Source organism: Neofelis nebulosa, chromosome 17 (genome assembly GCF_028018385.1).
Source record: "Neofelis nebulosa isolate mNeoNeb1 chromosome 17, mNeoNeb1.pri, whole genome shotgun sequence".
In the NCBI taxonomy this organism is placed as follows: Eukaryota; Metazoa; Chordata; class Mammalia; order Carnivora; family Felidae; genus Neofelis; species Neofelis nebulosa.
In genome coordinates, this window is record NC_080798.1 from 1,224,541 (window position 1) to 1,245,053 (window position 20,513).

Below are 20,513 nucleotides of genomic sequence, written 5' to 3' on the forward strand. Positions count from 1 at the left end.
AATATAGTCTTTTTTAGCTGATGGCAACGGTGGAATGTTAGAGCAGTGATTGCTGTGGTGTAGGGAGTTACAAGGCTCTAAATGGTAGAGAACGTGTTTGTGACCCCAGATGGTGGATCTGGCTTTCCCCTCTACCTGTGGCCAGCGTATGCTCTGTGATATCAATGGCTGCCATGTGCCACTGGGCCGACGGTCATTGGGGTAGGGGGCAAGTATGCTTCCCTAATGGTTTGGATCTAGTGGTTTCGCTGTAAGGAAAGTTCCCATTGGAACCCTAAATAGGAACCAGGTACTCTGCTACAAATAGCCTATGACGCACCCTGAAGATGCTACTGAGTCCACACAACTGAAGTGGGGTTAGTGACAAAGCAAAAATAAGATTTCAAGGAGCCCTTAGCATCTGGATGTCACCTTAAAGATTGCAGATTTGGGGTAAAAAACCAGTAACAAAACACCTTAGACTCCTAGCTTAGCTTTGTAATATGTGTTCTCCTTAAAACAAAAGAGAACTAGTGAGGCTTTGTTTCTGATATGGTGTCTGAGCAAATGGAACACAGAGAATGCAAAGTTTCTCTGGGCTGATAAAAATGTAGGTGGACGTTGTGCAATTAGGAAGTCACCATCAATGGTCTCAATCAAATTTCCATGCAGAGATAAGCCTTAAGTTGAACTCTAAGCTTAATGGTAATTATTGATGAGAACTTTTAAAACTGGTTTTAATACTCATATATCTCAGTGATTTCAGTCAGAGAAAGATTAGGCACTTTGTATTTTCCTAATTCATTAAGAAAAATTTTTATGTTTTAGGGGCGCCTGGGTGGCGCAGTCGGTTAAGCGTCCGACTTCAGCCAGGTCACGATCTCGCGGTCCGTGAGTTCGAGCCCCGCGTCGGGCTCTGGGCTGATGGCTCGGAGCCTGGAGCCTGTTTCCGATTCTGTGTCTCCCTCTCTCTCTGCCCCTCCCCTGTTCATGCTCTGTCTCTCTCTGTCCCAAAAATAAATAAAAAACGTTGAGAAAAAAAAAAAATTTTATGTTTTATTCTTGAGAGAGAGAGAGAGAGAGAGAGAGAGAGAGGGAACAAATGGGAAGGGCAGAGAGAGAGGGAGACACAGAATCCAAGAAGCAGGTTCCAGGCTCTGACGTGGGGCTCGAACCTGTGAACCACAAGACCATGACCTGAACCGAAGTCGGATGCTTAACCGACTGAGCCACCCAGGTGTCCCTTTCTAATTCATTAAAAAAATCGGGCCTTAATGTCAGGTTCAAGCATAATTCAAACACTGCTGATTTCTATCACTATGACTGGGCGAAATTATGACGTCCTAGCCTTTTCACTTCCAAAAGCATTGTTGGTTGTCACAACTGTGCCCTCCTCAGGGCAATCTTTGGTCCTACAAAAAATCCTGGCACTCAGGTCACAAATTAGGACCACAGACCTTTCTTAGAAGGCTTTATGCAGTATCTGGCTTTTTCTGATAGCAAATGTGTCATTCTAACACCAACTGGGTGTTCAATTCAATTCAATTCTGACACTTATCCCCACTCGATCCTACAGTTAAGGACTCCATCCCACAACTGTCTCTTCAGATGGCAGCCACAAATGGGGTCCCAGGTTAACCCCACTTCTGCCAGTCTGACTACAAATTTAGTGTTGCCTTGAGTCCCCACTCAGGTTTGATAATTTGCTAGAATAACTCACAGTACTCAGGAAAATGCTATATTTACTATTAGTCTACTATAAAGGACACACGTTAACAACCAGATAAAGAAGTACACAGGGTGAATTCCATAAGAACCCCAAGCACAAGAACCTCTATCCCAGTGGAATCAGTGTGCACTCCCCTCCTGGCTGGACAGTGTGAAACCTTATTGTCTAGAGGTTTTTAACAAGGTGTCATTACATAGCCATGGTTGACTAAATCATTGGCAATTGGTGGATGAACTCAATCTCTCACACCTTCCCATCCCCAGATGTCAAAGGTAGGGCTTAAAATTCAAACCTTCTAATGTCTGGTGACCAGCCCCGATCTTGAAGTTCCTTTATTGGCCTCCATCTTGAGTCATTTCACTATCATACAAAAGACAGTCTTATCACTCAGGAAGTCCCAAGGGTTTTAGAATCTCTGTGCTAGGAAGTAGGGACAAACACCAAATATTTATTATTATGTTTGTTTTTAAACCAGACAGGAAGGCAGATAAGGTAAAAACTATAGTGAATGGGTAGTCTGTGATGTCATACTGTCCCCATGATGTCTCAAGAAAGCTGTCCACCTCTCCACAACGGCAGAGCCCAATTCTGTTTTCAACCCACCCCACACAATAAACAAAAATCTTAAGATTAAAGGTCACTTAATAAGACTTTTATTATTGCACAAACCAAAGCAAATGTGAGACACACAGGTCCCAGATTAGTGAGTTGGAGGCTGGAAAACCTATTAAAAAATATTTCATGAGACCAATTAACACCATGAAGGTAAAACTTTACAAACTCAGCAGTTCCTAGACTGGATCCTTTCAGCAAAAAGTGGGTCAGGTCCCTGCCATACTAGTCAGAAGAAAGCGATTGAGAACCCCCAGGGGATCAGATTATGATTTTCACGAGAGGATGGAAGACAGAGTGCAAACATCTGTCTTCCCTAAGCATGCTGAGGTGACACGCGTGCCGTAAGGACCTGCCGGGTGTCAGAGGCAAAATGACTTCTACTACCACCTGGCAGTGACATAATTCTGGCAAGGTCTGCGCAGGTCAGAATATGAAATGCAGCTCCTGAAAACTTCTCACAACTGGAATACACAGCAGATGGCTCTGCACAGATGCTCTCTAGTGTTGTTACGCTGAACAAAGAGCACGTTCGCTGAAGGTTTAAGGCCACCATCTTAAGTGGAATTTCTTTCTCATGCTCAATGAGTTTAGATCTTTGGCTGAACATTCTTCCACATTTGCTGATTCATAAATCTAACGAGGGTCGTGAAGTTTTGGTGTTAAATCAGAGCAGACTGTTTAATGTACTTTCTTGTGCTGGCTGCACTCCTGAGGCCTTTATCTAGTGTGAAGTTTATGGTGTTGAATGAGGCTGTAGTTTTGGCTAAAGGATTTTCCACATTCGTTGCACTCATAAGGCCTTTCTCCAGTGTGAATTCTCCGATGTAGAATAAGGCTGAAGCTTTGGCTAAAGGACTTCCCACATTCACTACATTCATAAGGCCTTATTCCCGTGTGAACTCTCCGATGCTGAATGCAACTGGAGCTTTGTCTAAAGCCTTTCCCACATTCATTGCACTCATATGGCCTTTCTCCAGTGTGAACTCTCTGGTGCTGGATGAGGATAGAGCTTTGGCTAAAGGACTTTCCACATTCGCCACATTCATAAGACTTTGCTCCAGTGTGAATTCTCCGATGTTGAACAAGGCCGGAGCTTTGTCTAAAATATTTGCCACAGGGGCGCCTGGGTGGCTCAGTCGGTTGAGCGCCGACTTCGGCTCAGGTCACGATCTCGCGGTCCGTGAGTTCGAGCCCCGCATCGGGCCCCTGTGCTGACAGCTCAGAGCCCGGAGCCTGTTTCAAATTCTGTGTCTCCCTCTCTCTGACCCTCCCCCATTCATGCTCTGTCTCTCTCTGTCTCAAAAATAAATAAACGTTAAAAAAAAAAAAAATTAAAAAAAAAAATGTTTAAAAATAAATAAATAAATAAAATAAAATATTTGCCACATTCAGCACACTCATAAGGCCTTGCTCCGGTGTGAATTCTCTCGTGCCGAACAAGTTTGGATTTGCACCCAAAAGCTTTCCCACATTCACTACACACATAAGGCCTTTCTCCAGTGTGAGTACGGTGGTGCTGAACAAGTTTATACTTGAACCCGAAGGCCTTTCCACATTCACTGCACTCAAAAGGCTTTACTCCAGCGTGGACTGTCTTATGCTGAACAAATGTATGCTTGTAGCTGAAGGTTTTCCCACAGTCACTGCACTTAAACAGTCCTTCTCCAGTGTGAATTCCCTGATGCCGAACAAGGGTATGTTTACGACAGAAGGCTTTTCCACATTCGCCACATCTGTAAGAACTTTTTCCAGTGCGAAAGACTTCCTCACACTTAGTACTGCTGTGTATACTCACAGCACTGTCCACACTGGCCAGGAAGTCCTTTTCAACCTCCCCACAGGTGAAAGGCTTCCCTAATGAATGGACTCTATAGGTCTTCGCAAAGGAAGCCCTGTCCATGTCCTTGCTATAGGGCTTTTTCCCACCGTGCTCATTCTGGTGTTGGCGAAGATCTGCACTGAAACAGAATGATTTCCCACATGCCACACATGTGTAGGATTTCTGCCTGGTATGTGTTCCCTGAAGCTCAGCCAGGTACAAAATATCCTTCATGACAAGAACACACATCTCACAGAGGTGAAGCTTCTGGGTGGATAGATTTGGCCCCGAAGTCCTGCTTGGTGGTGTTCTTCCCAGAGAAACATTCTGTCCAGAAGGGGCCTCTTCATTGTCTATCCCACAAAAATAATCTGAAAACAGAGAAATGCTAGTCAAGTACACGTGGGGACGGGTGGCAGCCACGTTACAAACATGTGCCTGACACACCCAGGAATGAATGCGTGAGGCTGTTTTCAGGATGAGGGAGCTGGGAGGCAAGGTGAGGAAGGGGCTGTTTTGCAGTACTGGACTCTAAAAGGTCACAGAAGTAGGGAGGCCTCGCAAGGCGGAATGAGGAGGAATGGGATGTAGCACAGTGGAGAGAGGCAGCTGGGGTTTCCGACTTGCTCCTCTGAGGACGACCCCCAGGAGGGCTGTTGCTCACACGTGAGCGTTGTGAAGAAGCTCTGGTCCAGGAACAGAAAAGTCAGATTGCTAGTGAGTAGCTGGTGTTCAAGGACATTTGAGGATACGCGCTCACCATCCGCTACGCACGAGCCAATGCGGAGACCCTGCAGAGGCAGCAGTGGAAAGGAGCAGGCAGCAGACAGATGCCAGGAAGTTGGGAGCAGCTAGGGGCCAGAAGTCAGTAAAAAGGACAAACTGGCCAAGCATCAAGAACAGGGAAGAAAATGGGGCGCCTGGGTGGCGCAGTCGGTTAAGCATCCGACTTCAGCCAGGTCACGATCTCGCGGTCCGTGAGTTCGAGCCCCGCGTCAGGCTCTGGGCTGATGGCTCGGAGCCTGGAGCCTGTTTCCGATTCTGCGTCTCCCTCTCTCTCTGCCCCTCCCCCGTTCATGCTCTGTATCTCTCTGTCCCAAAAATAAATAAACGTTGAAAAAAAAAATTAAAAAAAAAAAAAAAAAAAAGAACAGGGAAGAAAAGGTGGAAATAAGGTGTGGCCAGTGGAAATGGCACCAAAACACTGATTTGAACAGATTGCTGGTATGATGTGAACACGGTCCCGATGTCATGTCTTCCCTCAGCTGCCACTCAGCAGGGACAGGCCCCCTCCAGCCCCTTGTCCCTTGGCGGGAGTGGTATCTATTCTGTGAAGCAGCCAGAACTCTCCCCGACACCCCTAACGGAGCAACTACACAGGACTAGGATAACCAAGTCCTAAGGGAAAGACAGGACAGGTAGGTGGCCTGTACCAGCCCAGCTTATGACATGACAAAGCAAAAAAAAACTGAACGTTACAAAAAGAACCTCAGACAAAGGTCTCACAGAACAGCTCATCGTGCATGTAAGCAGTGTCCGTGTTAGTGACGGCAATTCCTGGCACGTGCAGGCGTGCAGGACTGTCAGAGGGAGCAAACCCTGAGGTAAGTAGGTACCAGGGATCTGCAGAAGCCACGCAGCTAGGGAGGGGGCAAGCCAGGTGGGGTCCATTCGGCTGATGGCCAAGACTGCCTAGGATTCCCTAGAACCCTTTCCTACCAGGAAAGGCAGCGAGTACCGGGGTAGCAGGGAGAGAAGACAGCAGTACCTCCCAGTCATAGCAACAACAGCACCTACCCAGGAGACTAGGAAGGACGCGGTGGCCATGGTCTGGATGTAAACACACAGCGGCCCTTCGGGAAAAGCAGAAAGGCAAAGTCACTACCCAGGTCACTGGTGGGTGTGAGGGCCTTACCCAGGGAGATTATAAGTGCCACGTTCTCCAGCATCACATTGTGGCACAGGCGTCTCTGAACCTCATCAAGGAGACCCCATTCCTCCCAGGAGAATACATGGCCATGTCCTCCAAAGTCACACTGTCCTGTCATGTTGGGGACAGATGAAACCACAGCCTCCTGAGGACCCACAATTCAAACCCACACATCTACCCCATGCCCATCCTCTTCCCAAGCTCCCCACCTCAGCAGAGAAACCCAGTTCTGCTGGTTCTACTCTTTCTTCATGGTTCTATTAACCAAATGCCCAGCCCTCAACAAGTGCAGCCAGGTAGGCAGAGAGACACCATCTACACTCGGGAATATGCCCGAGGATTCCAGGACCGCATCTCTCCCTGCCATGCGATTCCCTGGAGTCCTCTGTTATCATGACTCACAATAAAATTTGGGGTCACCCATCACCCCTAAGTTTCCAGTACCAGGACCCAGGACCATCAATTCATATCCCTCTCTCCACATGCACCCCTCTCACGCCTTCGGACCCCACAGTTGCATCCCCACAGCCACCACCAACTCCCTGCCCCACACCATGCATCTCTCTCTCTGGACTTGCGCCAGGTTACCTGGTATGTGGCATCCAGAAAGAACTGGGCAGATCCAAACAGGATCCAGTACTACCCCAGACCTCTGATGAATCCCAACACCAGGGGTAGCCCTGGATGCTGCTTTGAAGGCCTCTCCGCCTGTCTCCAGTCCTTGCTTCAACGTCAGTCACATAGCACCACATGTGAATTTCAGATACCCGTGACCCTCTCCCACTTCTGTGCTGCACTTGCTGTCCCCTCAGCAGCCACAACCATGTTCCTTCCACCTTACTCTCCTTCAAAGCCCAGCCATCCCGGTACCAGGCATAGTAATTCTCACAGACGACCACATTTACCCCAGACATTACCCACCAGCAAAACCCCCAGAACCTACCAAAGCTTACCACAAAGTCATAGTAAACCCATCTTATCTCAATTAATCCGACGCCTCCAAATCTGTCTCCGGTCCGCTCTTCCCTCGGAAGTCTTGGTCACCTGCCAAGACCATCCTCCCCACATACTCCCTTCGTGGCCACTTCTCTCCTACATCTGTATTTATGATCCTCCTAACCCCCAACCAGGTACCCAAGCAATAGAGCTAGTCCTCAGAACTCTTAATCTTCTTTCTGACCTGCTGATAACACCACTGCCATGACCTGAATTCCATCTTCTAAGTATCATCCACGGTCTGGTACACATGCTAGCCACCCCTTTGGGTGTCTCCATCCTAAGCCCCACCCCAGATTTCCAGACCTGTGTCCAGCTGCCCACTCGATGCCACAGTCGTCTGTTCTCTGAGCTCCTGCCACCCCCCAGTGAAAACCACTACCACGGATTTTCCAGTCTCAGCTGATAGAATTTCCACCCTTCTTGCTGCTAAGACCAACACTCTAGTGTCATCTCTCACTCCTTCCTCTCTCTCTCTCCCTCAAAATCAGCCTTTCTTGAAAGATGCATCCAGAATACCAACCACTTCTCCCACCTCCACAGCTACCACTCTGGTCCATGAACACTCACCTGGACTATTCCAGTACCCTCTTCCCTGGTCACCCATCCTCCTCCCTCGCCCCCAAAGTCTGTTTTCCACTCTACAACCCGACGGAGCCTATCTGGACCTGGGTACGATCATCTCCCTCCTCCGCTCCCAATCTCCCATTACGTCCGTTATAGTTGCCCAACTTCTCAGGCAGCCATTTCCAAGACTAACTCCAGTCCCCTGCTCTTTGTTCCTAAGAGAAAGAAGACATGCTGTGCCCTGTTCCCACACTAACAAGCACCTGCACACGCTGGTACCTGTTCCTGGGATAACCTTCCACGCCTCCTTCCATTCCAGAAACAAGAACTCCTGCATACAACCCTCAGCCTGGACTCAGGACGAGTCTAGATCACTTCCTGGCGGTGGGATTTCTCCCAGATCCCCACACCAAAAGGGCTAGCAGAGAGGCAGGTGAAGAGTCCCAGAACACCACAATCCTAAAGTTGACATGGGCAAGATCCAAACCAGCGAGGCCCAGGGACACCCTCCACGAGTGCTACTTCAGCCACGGGGCCCTACAGGCAGAAGCAGGCCATAGAGGCCACAGAGGCTGGGGACCACGGTGTATTTCAACCGGCCCGAACCTCCCGTGCATCTTTCCAGCCCTGGAGGCCAGACCTAGGGCTGTAACACTAAAGTCTGAATTTCAGTCCTCAGCGCTCCCCGTTGCCAGTTCTCTGCGCTTGGACCCAACCTCCCTGTGCCTCGCTGTCCTCATCACCCCCATTCCAGTCGGTTCTCCCTGAGCAGCTCCTAGAAAACTTTTAAACCCCTAAATCAGACCGTGTCCCTCTTGTCTTCACAACCATCCATGGGTCCCAGCGCCCCTACCACGCCCCAGCCCGCCAGCTCCCCCGTGACTCCGCCGCACATCCTCCGTTCTCCGAGGGCGGAAGGCGGACCCCACACTCTTGAATCCTCCCGCCTTGGGCCCCCCTGCAGCCCTGCACCGAGAGGCCCCTCCCCTGCAGCCCGCTCCCGCACTCCGTCACGCCGGCGCTTAGACGCGGGGTCCCAGCCCGCGAGCGCCTGCCCGGCCCGGACACCGGGACCTGGGCCGCAGGGAGCGAGCAGGTGCCCCGCGCTCCGGCTTGGAGGGTCTGTCGGGGGGAGAGGGCGGGGAGGGCCCGGGGACAGCGAGTTTACCTCAGCCGGGTCCCTGGGCGCGGCCACTGCCACTGGACTCTGTCCCGGCCACGCGGTCCCGGGCCCGGCGCGGGGCAGCACAGGCGGCGTCGCCGAGCCACGAACCCCAGTCGGCGCGCCGGGGACGGTGCCTCTTCCCGCCCTTTCCCTGTCGGTCGCCACGGAAAAAACCCAGGAACGCCCAAAACGACCGCCACAACCAGGACGCCGGAAGTCCCGCCCGAAGCGCTGTAAGCGCACGGAAGAGCTCTTATCTTGGGCCTTCATTGGCTCAGCCCGCTGCCTCTCGGCGCGGAGCCCTCTGGGTAATGTAGTAGAGGCGCTGGCGAAGATGCTCCGCACCAGAACAGTCCCAGAGGCTCAGGTTCCGCGGGGAAGGCGAAGGTCCCGGAGGCTTCCTTAAGGGATTTACGCAGATTTGTGGGGAGTGCTGCCTGCAAGCGATCTCCAAAAGTTCTCAGAAGCATGCTTTCAGACCCCATGAAGCTCAGCAGGCTCCCGAGACTAAAAAGAGTATTTTAGGTGCTACCAAAGGCTGTTACTGATACAAATGCACATATCATTCCATAAAGTCATTTCGACATAAAAATATGTACATTCTTAGCTGTAAAGTAATCGACATTATCGTATTCTTCTTCATACACATGTAACCTCAAGCATTAGCGTCACTTTTGTGAGTGTCAGTGCATCTGGTCAAGAACAAGAGGAAAAGAGTGGACGGGTTCATAACAGACAGAAGAGGGATGTGTGCTGCCCTGAAGAAACTGGGCAGGGTGAAGCTTTGCCTCTAGATCCCACGGAAAACGTCTCTCCCACCTGTATATTGTGATTGTGTCCTATCCAGTGCAGAACAGTGTTTAATCCCAGTGTTTAATCCGTAGAATACTTCTTTCCCCATATTCCAAGATATTCAATTCCTTTAAGGAATCTGCCGTGTGTCTCAAATGGAGAGCAACTAATTTCACACTGGGAGCACGAGTGCAAAGGGGGCCATCTGAACCCCAATATTAAGGGGGTATCTGAATCTCAAGAGGAAGGGAGCACCTTAACTTCATGATCTCATCGCCTTGCTGGGAAATGATCATTTCTGCTATTACTGAAGGGAAAGTTCTGCAAGGGTAATTCAGATTATCTCAGAAAGACAGTAGTGAAATAGAAATTACAGAGTTTTAATAATGTTTATGTAGTTCTTTAAAGTTAGTGACAGGAACCATCAGTGAAGGTTGCAAAAATTTCAGACTTTAATGAAATTTAGCAAGTCATTTAAGTCTGAGAAGAGCTAGAATCCATTGAGCATGTGTTTGTGCTGAAACCTTGGTCACTCAGGAGATATAGTCTCCAAAAGGTGATTCTTTTTCATTCATGAGCACATTGAGCGATACCGGCTTGGAGACTTAAAGAGGTCATTGAGAGTAGCCAGAAGAATAAACATAATTGCTTCTCAGCCTTATGGCTAAGATCAAGTGTAGTATCTGTTCTAATCAATTTAATATCTGATACGTCCTCTATCGGAGGACAACATATTAAATGAATTTTTGGAGCACGGAGATGGAATAGGAGCTTGCCCCGCCCACTCCACACATTGACCTGGTTAAAAAAAAAAAAAAAAAGAATAAACATAAACAGAATTTGAGGGGTCATGTTTACTCACTGCTCTAACAAATGTGTACTGAACACACAAATAAACCACTTACAACTGTGTGTATTTCTTACAAGAATTATGGCAAATACTTAGTAAGCAATGCCAAAAATAGAATCTAAAAATAATTAGAGAGTATGTAAAAATGTACAATCTGTGTGAGATGAAAGACACAAAAAGTTTTTAAATAAAAAAGGTGAATTGAGTCTATAAAAGTTCTGTGAATATTGGTGAATTCTAGACAAACATGCCATTTAAGAACTGCAGTCATTCATGGACAAATCAAGTCCTATCTCATTTCCTTGATCAAAGTACTTACTGTAGAGACAGAATTAGGGACTAAACTAGGGGTATCTTTCTTTCAGGGACAGTAAGAGGAAAATGCCCACCACACAGTTTTTTGTTTTTTGTTTTTTTTTTTTTTTAAATTTTTTTTTTTCAACGTTTATTTATTTTTGGGACAGAGAGAGACAGAGCATGAACGGGGGAGAGACAGAGAGAGAGGGAGACACAGAATCTGAAACAGGCTCCAGGCTCTGAGCCATCAGCCCAGAGCCTGACGCGGGGCTCGAACTCACGGACCGTGAGATCGTGACCTGGCTGAAGTCGGACGCTTAACCGACTGCGCCACCCAGGCGCCCCCCACACAGTTTTTCTGGCTGGGATTTAAGCAGGTAGAACAGACTAAGTTATCACTGATCAAAGGCTGAGAGGGATGAAAACTTTAGAAATCCCAATAAATTCACCAGATCCAAAGCAAGTCCCTAGTTCGGAATATATCAAAGCACTTTTACATCTGGCTATATGTCAGGGTCACACATAGACCAAACCCCATCTGCAATTCCTGCTCATTCTTGCTCTCCAACTCTTGCAACCTTCATATCACTTCTTATTTAACATGACTTCTATTTCTCTAAATAGGAGATGGAAGTTAATTTAACCTTCTTTGCTTTGGCCACAGATATTTACTACAACTGTAATGTCACAGCCCCAATAAAGAGAATCCTGCACCCAGAAATACAACAGAAAGAAGGTGGAGGTTTTCAGTTTCATGCTTATCACTCACTGTTTTTAGGGAAATGCTATTGCAGACACCCAAACAGAGCATGGTCCATAACATAAAACCATCAAACAAGAACAACACACACACACACACACACACACACACACACACACACACACACACTCCACTAACATTTTTAAACTTTATATTTTCCTGATGCTCCAACATCCCCACACCAGGTGAACACCAGGTAACCAAATGCACCAGAGTGATAAGGCTGGCCTGCGCCACAAGTTCCCCTTCTTGCTTTCCCTGTCTCTGACTCCTGTCTGTCTCTCTTCGTTCTGTGTCTCTGTCTCTGTCTCCTTTCTGCTCCCCTCCCATCTGGCCTCTGCGACTGCACCTGGCCTCCCTCTTCTAGGACCTGTGAGTATAATAAAATTCTTTAATTTCGTACCTCCCCAAGAGTAATTTCTGCTGCCGTGTGGGAGTGAGCCTTGAAGACCCCACAAGGGGGGTTACTCCTCCACTTGGCCCACAAGGAGGGGATGATCGGAACTCGGAGAAGTCCTCAAGAGATGCCCTTGCCCACGCACTTACTGCTTGGCTCCCCCCACCCCCATCCCCCGGGATGGCTCCCCTGTTGGCTTTCGGGGCTGCTCTGCTGCCCTGTTTCCCCTGCCTTCCGCGTGCAGCCAAGTCGCCCTGTCCCCGTCCCCACAATGCACCGGGATGAGGACGCCCAGCCACCCGGCTTGCGAAGCGATACTTCTCAGGGCGCCTCTGGTGACGGCAATGTCAGGAGGTCCCCCGCCACTGAGCCACGCACCTCCCCAGAGCGCTGTAGGGCGGGGGACCCGTACGCCGAGCTCGGTGCCTGCAGCAGCCCTCGGGGACAGGTGGCCCGTCCCTGGACAGCCCTCTCCAACCCCTCCTAAAGGGTCCAGGCTGCCCCTACCCTACCCCGCATCCCTCCCAAGGTCGCTCGTGGCCCCCAACACCTCTGAGGCTGCTGGGGACGCCCTGCTGGAGGGGGAGCCACTCAGAACCAAGGGAACATGGTCAGGTGGACAGCCATCGAGGGGGGAATCAATTAGCCACCCACAGAGAAGAGCCATTCTAAAGGTTTTGCTAAGAGGAGAAGCAGGAAGAGAAAAGGAAAAAGAGAAAAAGAAAAAGAAAAAAGGCAGAAAGGGCAGATTATCCTGCGGTTGGGGCCTTCCCAGGGAAGGCTGCTGCCCAGAGAGACTGGGGCCCTTTCTCCTCCCCCTTCCCCTCTCAGCTTATCAACCAGAGACAGGAGCAGAGTAAAAAAACAAAAGTGGGGGGGGTGGGGGTGCTGGTGTGTGTGCCACTTTAGGGACTATGAGCCCAAGATGGAGGGGAAAATAGAACTTTACAAACCCTAGGCACTAAGCAAATGCCAGGTGTGGCAAACTTAATGCTAGCTCTAGACTACTAACTGCTTTTTAAATCTTTTTTTTTTTTTTCAACATTTTTTATTTATTTTTGAGACAGAGAGAGACAGAGCATGAACGGGGGAGGGGCAGAGAGAGAGGGAGACACAGAATCGGAAACAGGCTCCAGGCTCCGAGCCATCAGCCCAGAGCCTGACGCGGGGCTCGAACTCACGGACCGCGAGATTGTGACCTGGCTGAAGTCGGACGCTTAACCGACTGCGCCACCCAGGCGCCCCACTACTAACTGCTTTAAAAACAGACCCCTAGATACAGGCGAAGAAAGAGAAAAGGCGAGCAAACAAATTGTGTGTGTTGGCGTGCATACGCATTAACAAGTTCCGTAATCTGATCCAATAGGATCCAAAATTTATACACTGAAGAATTTCTATAACAAAAAAAGATCAAACTGGCACTGACTGGCTTTCCTGCCTGTGCAATGTAGTTCTACAAAATGAACATGTGCTGAAATGCACCAACAGACAAAACGTTATGCACTTAATCAATCCTGGGGCTCAAAGCATTGTTTCAACTGAGGACCCCGTTCAATTTATCTATTGCACCCCCCTATAACCTAAAGTAAGTGACTAAATGGAAAACTTTTTAATGGTTATGCCTCACTTTAACTGTCGTCTTTCCCATAGTTATAGTAGCTGTTCCCCTAAAATATTCATATTAGGCAGAGATGCTCTACATAATAATAAAATTAAAGAAGTTTTGACACTTGCACATTGGTTTGATAAATGAGACCCCATGAACACCCAGCTAAAATAGTTAATATGGCCCAGTATAAGTTAAACCAGGACCTTCAGTATTAAAACGTATCACGTGAGGGGCACCTGGGTGGTTCAGTCGGTTAGGCGGCGGACTTTGGCTCAGGTCATGATCTCATGGTTTGTGAGTTCGAGCCCCGCTTTGGGATCTGTGCTGACAGCTCAGAGCCTGGAGCTTGCTTCAGATTCTGTGTCTCCCTCTCTCTCTGCCCCTGCCCTGCTGGCACTCTGTCTCTCTCTCTCTCTCTCAAAAATAAACAAAAAATTTAAAAAACGTTATTATAGGGGCGCCTGGGTGGCGCAGTCGGTTAAGCGTCCGACTTCAGCCAGGTCACGATCTCGCGGTCCGTGAGTTCGAGCCCCGCGTCGGGCTCTGGGCTGATGGCTCGGAGCCTGGAGCCTGTTTCCGGTTCTGTGTCTCCCTCTCTCTCTGCCCCTCCCCCGTTCATGCTATGTCTCTCTCTGTCCCAAAAATAAATAAAAAACGTTGAAAAAAAAAATTAAAAAAAAAATAAAAATAAAAATAAAAAACGTTATTATATGAAACCCAATTAACAAAGGGGTGATCATCTGTTTTTCCAGCCCAGTTTTGCCTGCTTTTAAATCTTGGGGGTGGTGAGACAATGCCTGGTGGATGTCTACAACCTTCTTGCTGTGGTCCCATCCATCAAGACCCCATATCTGACACCCAGGATTATGAAAAGTACTGATTCTACTCAATCAATAACTGGCAAATATTTTGCACTTATAGATTTGGCTAACATGTTCTGTTCAGCTCAGCCTATTTTAACAGGCCCCCAAATGCAGTTTGCTTCTATTTCCAAAGGGACACAATAAATCTTTGCTAGTCCATCCCTGGGCTATCCCAAAAGCTTTGCCATCACACACAATTTGCACACAGTTCTTGACGACATCTACCTCCCTCCAAAAGCATGGTTGTGACATTATATTGATGACATCCTCTTTCAAGGAGATTCATTTGATGCACATATTTAGCCTGACATTTAGGGGCACGTGGGTGGCTCAGGGGGTTGAGCTTCTGACTTTTGATCTTGGCTCAGGTTATGATCTCACAGTTCATGGGATCGAGCCCCACGTGGGGCGGCGCTGACAGTGTGGAGCCTGCTTGGGATTCTCTCTCTCCCTCTCTCCTCTGCCCCTCCCCACTCCCTCTCATGCTCCCTCTCAAAATAAATAAATCAACTTAAAAAAAAAGTTTTTAAAAAGTCCAACATTTAGTCCTTGGGGTTTGGTGGCAACATAGTCCTCATTTACAAATTTTACTTATAAATTAAACTCAACAGCCACTTCTGCTGGTGTCCTCAGAAACTCCTTCACTAAGAGGCTTTGGCAACCTCTTCTCCTGCCTCCTGGTGTGTCTGGACCAGTATGACAGCCCTTAGCTGCCCCAGTGCCTCTGATGCAAAAAACTACCCCTCTCAGCCTTGGTAGATGCATCATTAAAACAACAAATAACTAGCCACACACCAAGCTTTGCTGGAAGGGGAGACTCTCAGCAGAGAGACTGTGGCCCTCCACCTCCAGCTTTCCATTATGCTGTGGGGCATGGAAACAGCACCCCACAGGCATCGCACAGCTACCGAGGCCTCCCTAAGACAGGATGGAACCAAACCGAGGCCCTATGGCATATTCCATCTGTTGGAGGAGGTGACCTCTGCTGCCCTCAGTCCCTTTCCAGATGCCAGGGTGAAGGTGGTTAACCCTCCCCCAGACCCCTTGGCTACACGGGGAACCCCTTGGGATTAACTGAATGAACAGATGTAGGAGTAAATGACATCGCTAACCATCATAGGTGATGAGCCCAGTGGAGTGTTGCTGCTTTCCATCCCTTAGCTAGGATGTCCCTAATGAGGGTGGGACCCAAGAAACAGCACATCTGGCCAGATATCGGGTAGTTATCTCAGTACCAGCGGCCCTGGCCTGCAATGGCCCCTCTTCATATTTATTATAAATGATTGGGCTGTAACCTAAAAAACGTTCCCTTCAAGGTAAATAACTCTGGCTATCTCCTGACTCACAGATGCCCAAAATATAAATCAAAGTCACACATGCCTCTATATATCCTAAGGCCACAATACAAGGCATTGCCAGGATACTTTATTCCATCCACAGTTAAAACCATCACTGTACTACTTGTAAGCAAGACATACATTTTCACTTCTCAAAATACATAATGCTGGCTTCTTGCAACAGACAGTCAGTAGAACTTCCATGTCCCTAATAGTTCCCAGATAACTGGCTTAACTGAGAGCCAGAGTGGTCTCCTCAGACAACTCTTCTTCAAATTCCAGTCCAACCCAATATTAGGTTTACACCCCTAATATTCTCTGTCTTGCTCTGGTCCTTAACCTATTTATCCATAAGCATTGGAGGCCAGATGGAGGACCCACACTTTCCTGGGACAAATTAACCACAGAAGATCCCACAGGCCAGGCAGATTCCCATTAGAAATGGGACCCATTTGAACCTAAAAGTCCACTACAAAACCTTGTCAGGTACAGATGGGCATCACTGAGTTAACCGTGAATCCTCTTACTCTGCTTTGGGTGCTTTCATTTGTTTACAATCCATTCTTGTGACATCGGTCTTATCATTACTGGTCTACTTTTCATTAATTCACAAGCCAGAGGCCCAAGACCACAAAACAAGCCATTGCTTCAGCTCAATGTGGCAAATGCTGGGACCCACATCTACTGAGTGGGTACCCACTGGGAAATGATACCCCCATCCCACATCACTCTGACCCCAAATCTCACCACTTGAGATGACACTGTCTCAGATGACATGGCCAAACCTAAGGCCTCTCTATTGGAAACAACTTCACCCCTGCATCAAAGATGGCTACACCCAGGCACTAAAACCTCCAGCAACACCTAGAAATTGCATCTCCTTAGAGCACAAACTAGACACAAGACATTTATTGCTTTCCTTTCTTTGATATTAGGGATGTTATTATCTTCTGAGCTTGCTATCCACTTGGCCCTTGGTCCTGGTATATTCTTTGCTCTCTACTAAAGTGTACATGCCTATGCTCCTGTGCCCGATGGGAAATTTGGTAGAGATTACTACTACATACGCAATTTCCTAAAATTAAGAGAAATTATTGCTTCCCCTAGGAGGTACCTGCCTCATAGCATTCAAATAAGTCCCCCAGTCTTTGATGTATTTCCTACCATACTCCTTCAGTTTTCTACCATAATCTACAACCATGACCACACAACCATTCCTTCCCTTTGGTTAAGCACAACAACACATTCTCATGGGTACATTATACTCTAATAATGGCAACTGTGGGTTCTGTTAAGCCCCAAACCCCAGGCACAGCACTTTATTTTAAAAGATTATTTTATTTATGTATGTATGTATGTATGTATGTATGTATGTATGTATGTATGTACTGACACCCCCCCCCCAAATATATTTTCCCTAACGAAACCATATGCCAGTGTGCAATGGTTACACTGAGGATTTCCACAGTTCTTCATCCACTGGTTCCAAACCTTCCTCAGATGCCTCATAGGACTTTTCCTTGTTGTCACCCTTATCAATAAATTTGTCTATGTGGCTAAGTCAAGCAATATCACTGACCCTTAATATCTCCACAACCCAGATGACAAGCGGTACCCATCCTAGTTAGTATTGTTAATGATGTTGAGGCATCACAAAATAGATTGTGTTGTAAACTGATAAAACTTCAAATTTTTCTGATGCCTCATCATCCCTACAAATAGACTATGAGCACCCCACCGGATGACCAGTTGTACATACAGTGTGATCACTGGTCACTGCCACACGTTCCTCCTCTTGCCCTCCCTTGACTGTGACCTAGGGACATTCAATCACATCAATAAAGTCCCTTCATGCCTTTTGCTTCTGTATCCCCCCATTTCCTTCAGTAAAGACACTTGCCTAGGGGTCCTCACTCTCTTTCTGGGCTCCCCACATACTTGCTTGAGCCCTATCCCTGGGCACACTTCCAATATGGCTCCTTGAGTGGGGTATGGGGTCTCCCTTGTGTAGGATATGTGAATATAACAAACCCTTTATTGCATATGCCTCCGTGAGTGTAATTTCTGCATCCCTGTTTGAGTGATTCTTAAAGTTCCCACAAGGGAACTCATTCCCCCATTTACAACATGCACACGCACACGCACAATGAATCATTCACCTGTCGTGAGATAATAGGTGTATACTCAGAAGTTATGAGCTGAGCACGTTCTTACATGTCTTACATGTAAGAAGATGAAAACACTGAGTTCAATGTATTTACTTAGGAAGAAGACTCCAGATGCAGCAATAGAAGACAAGACAGAGGTTAATATCAGGCACCCCTGGGACAGGAAGGTGAGAAAGATTGAACATTTCAGGAACCCTCAGAAAATATGCCTCTTATCCATAATTATCAGGGCTCATATTATAACCTCAGGAGAAGCAAGATAATTAAATTTCCACATGGTATTTATTAGGTTTTCTTTTTTAATTCCAGTATAATTAACATACAGTATTATATTAGTTTCAGGTATATTAGGTTTTCTAGTAAATACTCTATTTCTGTGTTTTGCCAAAAAAGAAAATCTATTTACCAAATTACATCATTTCCTTGGGAGGGACAGTGGCCATCATGGTCATAGGGCACATATGGCAAGGGGGCATTTTACCCTCACGGTAAAGGTTCGGGCCTCCAGGTCAGCCCCTTGTTGGGAAGTGACTCGTGTCATCTGTAACTGCACTGACCTTGCCTGTACAGGGACTTGAGGTTGTCTCCGAAGAAAGTTTGTGAAGTGTTTCAATTGCTATACCCTGTTAATCAGTACTAATTTGTCCAGAGAGAGCGGAGGCAGGAGCAGCGAGGGCAAGCATAACCACAAGGCCTGAAAGGGCCGGATGGAGACGACAGGGGAGGTGAGGGCAGTGAGGTCTGGGCAGGGGGGATGGACGCTGAGAACAAGGTAGGGCTGCGTTTGCGGCCAACTTGACGGTCGCATCTCCCAACTAGGGTTACGTTTTGTTGCCTGGAACCACGTACAGTAACAGGTTTGAAGAGGAAAAGAACGAGGGGGAGATGAGAAGGAATTGCCAGTGTTCGAGAGGAACCAGGAGGAAGTGGAGAAACCTTTAGGCGATGTTCACTCAACTCTGTGAAGCACCTAACAGGTCGCCCATTCTTCTCAGTGTGTGAGAAAGACCACAGAAGGAAACCAGAAACCGGCCCCGACCAGTTAGAGAGTAGCGCGGGGGGTAGGGACAGGACGACCTATTAAGTAGGGTGGTAAGGGGAGGCCTCGTTGATATGAGCCAAGACTTGAAAAGAGAGGAGGGGGTGCTCCGGTGGGCAGCTGAGGAGGTGTGATCGAAGCAGAGGCACCGGGCGCTAGTGTGTTCGGCGGAACCGGCAGTCCGTGCCCACGGGACCGGGAGCGCGGCAGGAGCTGGTCGGGGGAGCGGTCACGGGGAAACACGGGGCCAAGTCCCGCGAGGCTCTCCAGGCCGCTGCAAGCATTTTGCCTTTTCTCAGAAAAACTGAGAAACGCTGCCGGGTTTTAACCAAAAGACTGGCATGCTCTGGCTCATACGTTGACTAGTAATGTCGACTGAGGAGTTGAGAGAGTTGGCCATTTTTTTTTTTTTTTCTCTCTGCACTTCTCCTGCACTTCAATTAGTTGTATGGGAGGGGTCAAGGGAGAGGAAGAGATTTTTAGGTCTTTTCCTTTAGTAACCCAGAGTGGTTTCCTGCACCCTGTCATTCCATTCTCTCTCTCATTGCAGGCCGCCTGCTGCCAATAGGCTTCTACCTACAACTCCTGTGGCAGCAGTGTTAGCACAGCCGGCAAACGTTTATGCTCACTTCCCAGCCTTCTAGTATCTTCTACAGCCACTCTAGTATTTTTGATGCTTTAGGCTCTTTTCTTGAAATCAATCCCATACTCTCCCATTTTTCCTTTTTCCCCTTATCAACAACTCATTTTCTGGTTCTTTTGTAAGATGTTATTTCTGTTATTCACAGCATGAATAAGGATGCTTCTCTGAGGTCCAAAGAATGGTTAATATTAATGATATATTTGGAACAAACTTTATCATGGAAGGACATAGTCCACTCAGACTCTCTCCTCGGTCCGCAGCATCTCCTGACCTAGATCTCACTATTCATTGCCCCCCCTCTGGGGACAGATTGTCAGTCTCCACAGATCACAGGAAAGTTTCTCTCACTAATGTCTTTCCCTTCTCGGGAGGGCATTAACCACTATGAATTGTCCCTGTTAATTGAGAGAACAGACAAAAAGCTTTCCAGAGTTATTCTCAACTTCCCAGACAGGCACTGCCGTCACTGCACCAGGTGATTGGATAACGTGAGGTGAGATCAGAGAATTTCAAATTATGCCTCAGGGATCCTCTGATTGTTGTGACTGTCACCACAGACCACAGGTCCAGCCTCCTTTAAAAAAAAAAAAAAAAAAAAGGCAACACTGTGGATGACTCTCTGCATATCAGTCTGAGACGGAGGCTCAGAAGAAAAGGTCTCTGCATTGGAGTAACAACGTGTAACGTCTGCAAAGTAACTCTGCTTATCAGGGTGGGTACTGGTATTGACACACGCTTCCACACATAGAGATAGGACATTTTCTAGGCATGAACCACACTTCTGAACACAGCGGCAGCTAAGAAATCCTACGTCCGTCTCTGACTCCTCCTATTTCAGTTGGTGTGATCATCAGTGTCACTGGTTGGCAAGGAGGGCATCTAGTTACTAGATGGTAATTCTGTAGTTAGAATTTAAGACTCCGCTTTAAGGATCAGCAGGAGTCATACTATTGTTACC

General features: G+C 47.8%; 1 protein-coding gene and 1 pseudogene across 1 annotated transcript in view; one reads left to right on the top strand and one right to left on the bottom strand.

Moving 5' to 3' along the window:
* Positions 1-3,698: 3,698 nt before the first annotated feature.
* Positions 3,699-20,513, bottom strand: part of LOC131500083 (zinc finger protein 530-like) — a gene marked incomplete at its 3' end in the record, with an annotated part of 39,065 nt that continues 22,250 nt past the window's right edge. The window contains exon 5 of the mRNA XM_058708821.1: positions 3,699-4,513. Coding sequence (XP_058564804.1) covers positions 3,699-4,513 — 815 coding nt within the window. The remainder of the gene's footprint in view (positions 4,514-20,513) is intronic.
* On the top strand, positions 10,237-10,404 carry LOC131500527 (U2 spliceosomal RNA; annotated as a pseudogene).